Source organism: Astatotilapia calliptera, chromosome 14 (genome assembly GCF_900246225.1).
Source record: "Astatotilapia calliptera chromosome 14, fAstCal1.2, whole genome shotgun sequence".
In the NCBI taxonomy this organism is placed as follows: domain Eukaryota; kingdom Metazoa; phylum Chordata; class Actinopteri; order Cichliformes; family Cichlidae; genus Astatotilapia; species Astatotilapia calliptera.
In genome coordinates this window covers 34615176-34620506 of record NC_039315.1, presented here as the reverse complement: position 1 = coordinate 34620506, position 5331 = coordinate 34615176, and the positions used below count along the sequence as shown (strand labels likewise).

At 43.7% G+C, this 5331-nt stretch overlaps 1 protein-coding gene across 1 annotated transcript; it reads right to left on the bottom strand.

Moving 5' to 3' along the window:
- Positions 1 to 2635: 2635 nt before the first annotated feature.
- Positions 2636 to 4570, bottom strand: foxg1a (forkhead box G1a). The gene has a single exon (XM_026192727.1). The coding sequence runs from the start codon at positions 4284 to 4286 to the stop codon at positions 2961 to 2963; it is 1326 nt and encodes a 441-aa protein (XP_026048512.1). The 5' UTR covers positions 4287 to 4570; the 3' UTR covers positions 2636 to 2960.
- Positions 4571 to 5331: the final 761 nt, after the last annotated feature.

The window sequence follows — 5331 nt, the reverse complement described above, 5'->3', positions numbered from 1 at the left end:
AAATAGCTTCAAGAAGGCGCAAACCCGGCCACCAGCATCTGAAATACTCAAAATCTAAACCACAGTAGCGCCAAGGGGAAGAGGAAAGAAAGTCTCCTGACGGTGGAAATATCAGAAATTGTAGTGGAAAAAACGCGCCATCACCATTTGGCCCCTGACCAAGAAAAAAATGCACAAATCTCTAAATTTAAGGGGGAAAAAATCATCTTTTTCTGATTCTTAAAAAGAAAAAAAAATCAGATGAGGCAGAATGATTAAAAAACAGAGAAGAAGAGTCATCTCACCATCAAAGTCATCACCTGTTAACACATAAAAAGCCACAGACAGACGAAAACACTGCACAGCGCCAAAGAAAGAACACCAGTGACCACAATTAGCCTGCAAAAGCTGACTCTTGTTTAGGAAAGATGTCAAATCTGAAAATGTAAAGGGGAAAATATCCAGAAAGTTTCTGCTCTGGGGCTTAAAAAAACAAACAGAACTGAGCAAAGTGAGCAAGAAAAGCCGCATTTAAAACACTAAAACGCATCAGTGACACAGCGCTCAAATCTGCTCTCACATCCTGACTTTTCTTTGGAAAAAAAGACTGAAAAAACTGGAGCTCCTTACAACTAGTGTACGGTGGTTTGAGCTGTGAGCAGTTTAAACCAAACAGACATATGATGATAAAACAGTGCAAAGATGACATTATTAGGGAGGGGGGGTGGAGGGGGGCTGCACACAAACCCAGAGGCCACAGCCTCCAGCGCCTCAGATTTCACTGCTCAGAAGGAGAAAATGTCACAACCTGAAACACCAAAAGACCCTCACACAGTCAGTCAGGCTTCAGCAGCCTTAACGCGACCTCCGGTTGCATCATTTGACAGTTTTTTCACCGAGACGCGCATAAATCTGCACGTGTAAAAGCTGTAACGCACAGGTTGAATTTTTTTTTAATCCCAGATGTGTGCGTAAACAAGAACAACTAAAACTCCAGGAAAACATAAACGGAAACACTCGTGTGGATGAGGTGGGATATCGACCTTAGCCCACAAATGAATCAAATGATGTTTGCTCTCCATAAAACCATAATTCAGAATCTGATTAAGAAAATCCAAAATTTAAGTTAAAATCTAGAAGAAGAAAAAAGGTGGTTTTGCTGTTAAAAAAAAAGAACAATAATAATCCTAAATTGATTTTTGTGCTTTTCAGTGAAATCAGTGAAAACACGGACGGCAGGAATAAAAAAAGACAAAAGGATTTTCATTAGTTATGAATGTAACCTATTCTTTTATTTTTATTTTTTATGATTATTTTTTTCTTTTTTTGTTCTTTTTTTAAACTTTTGTAAGCGACAAACACGGGAATAAGAATAAGACCACAATAGTATCACAACCATGAAAATTTTTTTAGAGACGACAATTAAAGGACAATCATTCCAAGTAGTATTAGATAATGAGGCATTTTTTTTCTTGTCAAACAAACGGGTTTTTACATCGTTCCTCCCTTTATAGAAAAACAGAAAAGCAAAAGCCCACATTCAACTTACAAATAGACATTTCTCTCTCGCTCGCTTTTTTTTTTTACTAATAATACAAAAAGTAAATAAAAGGAAAAGAAGCGTGAACGTCCGTTTTTATCGGCGATCACGTTTACAGTCAAAGAAAGCACATCACAGGTTGCACTGCGGAAAATATCCATCAGCAAAACGAGAAATTTGTGCTCAATATTCAGCCTTGAAATCTGAATTTTCTATAGCACGAGCAGTTAAATTCAAAAGGTTTAAAAAAAAACAGGCAACAGGAGGCAAAAAAAATCTCTCCAGCAGCACTAACAATCCTTCGCTGATGACGCTGAAAAAAATCGGCGCCACCAAACTCCATTTACGTTTCAGCTAATTTAAAAAGACTGCAAAAAAGCAATATAAATCTCGTTTAAATGGATATTTTCTGCAGTGAGGGAGGCATCATTCACTCCGTCATCCACACCTTCTCCCATCCATTCATTCAGTCCTTAATTCTTTCCACATTAGGCCTGTAGTGTTATGCAGCTGAATACTGACTCTAAAAATCCTAAAAAACCGATTCTTTGGTCTATAGAAAGTACATTAGCAGTTTTCAACTGGGAAATTAAACGAGTGGAGAAACAGTCTCGGGACTTTAAACTGCGGGAGGCAGAGTCGCTAGAAACAAAAAAATAAAAAAAATATATAAAAAATGTGTTTCAATTTTGTAAAATAAAATCACTCTCCGCCGCTTTTCTTCAACCCCGCATGATACTTATAATACTGCAAAAATGCGGGCAAAACAGGCTATCAGAGATATTATTATTATTTTACCTTTTTAAATCTTAAAATTAGACGAAACTATTTTAAATACATATTCTATAAAAGTAATACCTCCTCCAATAATAATAACAGAAAAAATCAGCCTGCAGCTCTCCTCACGCTCTCTGTTTTTTGTGTTTTTGTTTGTTTTGTTTTGTTTTTTTATCTCAGATCACATTGCACGTCGCTGACTGACAGTACTATACAGAGACAAACCCCGGACACTTATAGGAACAGACATTATGTACACAAAAATTAAAACTGCTGGAGAAGATGGAGCAGAAGAAGAAGCAATAATAATAATAATAACAATAATAATAATAATAATAACAATTAAGATAATAATAATAATAATAATAATAATAATAATAAAAAATACCTGGAAACTTCAGGGCTGCTTTCTGTTAGTTTCTCAGTGCTGCTCTTTTTTGTTTTGCAGTTTTAAGCCTCTTCTCTTTTTTCTATAGTAGGTAGTTTATAATAATTTTGTCATTTTTTGTACAATGTAAATGTTCAGTGTAAAATGTTCAACTTACAGTTCCAGTCACTTAAAGATTCTCACTCCTTCAGGGCAGAATGAGGGGATGGATGCATGGATGGAGAGGTGAGGTGGGATAAAGTGGAGGGGTGAGGCTGGGGGTGAGGGTTTGGGGTGTTAGTGTATAAGCGGGTTGGAGGTTGAACTCTGGTTCTGATGCGTAAAATAGTCAGACAACCCCCCGGAAAGTCCTGAGGAGAAGGCCGGCAGAGAGCCGGACAGAGCGGGCCTAAGAGAGTCACAGGGCAGCGAGGAGGAGGACGGAGCCTGCGGGGAATTGGAGGCCGAAGCCCGGGCGGCCTGCAAGGTGCCGCCGCTGCCGCCGGACTGCGTGGTCATGGACGGGTGTGGGACATGAGGGAAAAAGTAACTGGTCTGTCCGGCCAGTAGATTCACCGAGCAGGGGTTCAGGGAGTAAGTGGCCCCGGAGCAAGGCACGGAGAGGCCGCAGGGTACCGCCGAGGCCGCCAGGGCCGCCGCTGTCAGGTGGTGCGTCGCGTAGGGGAGATCCCCCCCGACCAGCCGGTCCATGCTGAGCCCGTTGGAGGATGGGAATGACGAGTGGTTGTTGCTCATGTTCTGGGTGAGCATGGTGCTGTAGGACATGGGATGACCCGGGTATCCCGATGAGGTCCCGTTGTAGCCGAGGGCGCCGCCTGCCCGCGGGTGGTGTAGAGAGAGGAAGGGGGACATGGGCCAGTACAAGGAGCCGGCTCGGTCCATGAAGGTCAGCCCAGAGGTCAGCCGAGCACCCCGCTTGAAGGCCAGCTTGGCTCGGGACGTGGTGGACCTCCGTCGGAGTTTCCCGGTAGTGCCGCCGATGAAAACGTCGTCGCTGCTAGGGTCCAGCATCCAGTAGTTCCCCTTGCCCGGGTCGTCGTAGTGCCGCGGCACCTTGACGAAGCATTTATTGAGGCTGAGATTGTGTCGGATGGAATTCTGCCAGCCCTGTTTGTTCTCCCGGTAGTACGGGAAGTTTTTCATGATGAATTCATAAATGCCGTTCAGAGTGAGCCGCTTCTCCGGACTCTGTCTGATGGCCATCATTATCAAAGCGTTATAACTAAAAGGAGGTTTTTCATACTTGCCGCTTTTCTTCTCTCCGTCCTTCCCTCCAGCGCCGCCGTCTCCGTCCTTTGCGTCCTTTTTCTCTTCCTGCTTCTCCTTCTCGTCCGGGCAGCTCTCCTGTCTCGAGGAGTCACTTTTAGAGTCCGCCTTAACGTCCGGCTGCGCGACGGGAAGAGGAGCTTTCTGCTCGGCTTCGTCCGCGGCGCCGGGCCGGTGGTGGTGGTTCTGGTGGTGGTGGTGAAGGTGGTTTTGGTGGTGATGCTGGTTCTGGTGATTGTTGTTGTCGCTTTGAACGGCCTCGGGCACCAAACTGTTTATACTAAACGACGATTTAGGAATCATTTTCACCTCTTTGCGCTCTCCCATATCCAACATCACCGGGCAATAAGGGGGGAAAATGGCAACGACCAAAAGCGACGATCACAGCTGGGTTTCAATCTGTCCTGTCTCTGCCTGCGAACCAGGACGGGAAGGAAGGAAGGGGGGATAGATAGGAAGAAAGAAAGTATAGCCCAACAAACTATTTCATGTTCGGTTTGGGGAGAAAAAAGGAAACACACACACAACACACATGTACACACACATCGATAGGAGACAGATAGCTGCAATTAATTAGGGAGCCACAGCCACTAAAGCAAGTAAAAAAACATTGGTTGGACCTTTCCAGTCCTCAGCCAACCAGGGGAACATTAGTATTAAATATTAAGGCGTCCTCTGCGCTTTCAGCCAATCATGACGCACAGGGAAACACACACATCCACCAATGCCTTGCACGCTGCAAAAAATGCCCACCTTCCCGATACATTTCATGGTTTCTGTCCTAACGAATCGAAATTTGATCAAAATGAACATCGAACTGCGACAGGAACTAGTCTGTTTTTATGGTTTCCAAAGCGAATCGTTTGCTTCGAAATTTTCGTTGGATGTTAGACTATTCTTCTTCAAACTCGTGCTCCCTGTCCTCGTATTAATCTCATCTGCGAAATCATACCCTTGAACTGTAAACGGATTAAACTCGAATAAAAAAATTGAGATTTTTTAAAACCCACTCGTTTATTCACCTGACATTTTTTTTATAGAGAAAATGAAACTTTAGAGCCTTTTTACGCCGCCAAATCGGACACTTTTTACAGCGTAGAAAACACACTCACCCTTATCAACATTCGTGTGCCTTCCCCTCATCCCTCCCCTCTCACACTCTCTCCCCCACCTAAACCAAAAAACCATAGCTGGAAAACACACACCGTGCATGCGTAAACCCAAATCCCCGCCGCTCCTCATATTTACACTCCTCCGATTCAAATATTTGCCCCTTCGGCGTCTCCAAAACTGTTTACATCCCGGGAAAATAAACAGAGGAGAGGGGATCCGGAGGGCACGCGGACACGGTCAGGACAGGCTGAGGTGATTTATGTGTCAG

Bases quoted from the DNA above. Each gene is read 5' to 3' on its own strand.
- foxg1a (XM_026192727.1), bottom strand. From the start codon at position 4,286: ATGTTGGATATGGGAGAGCGCAAAGAGGTGAAAATGATTCCTAAATCG.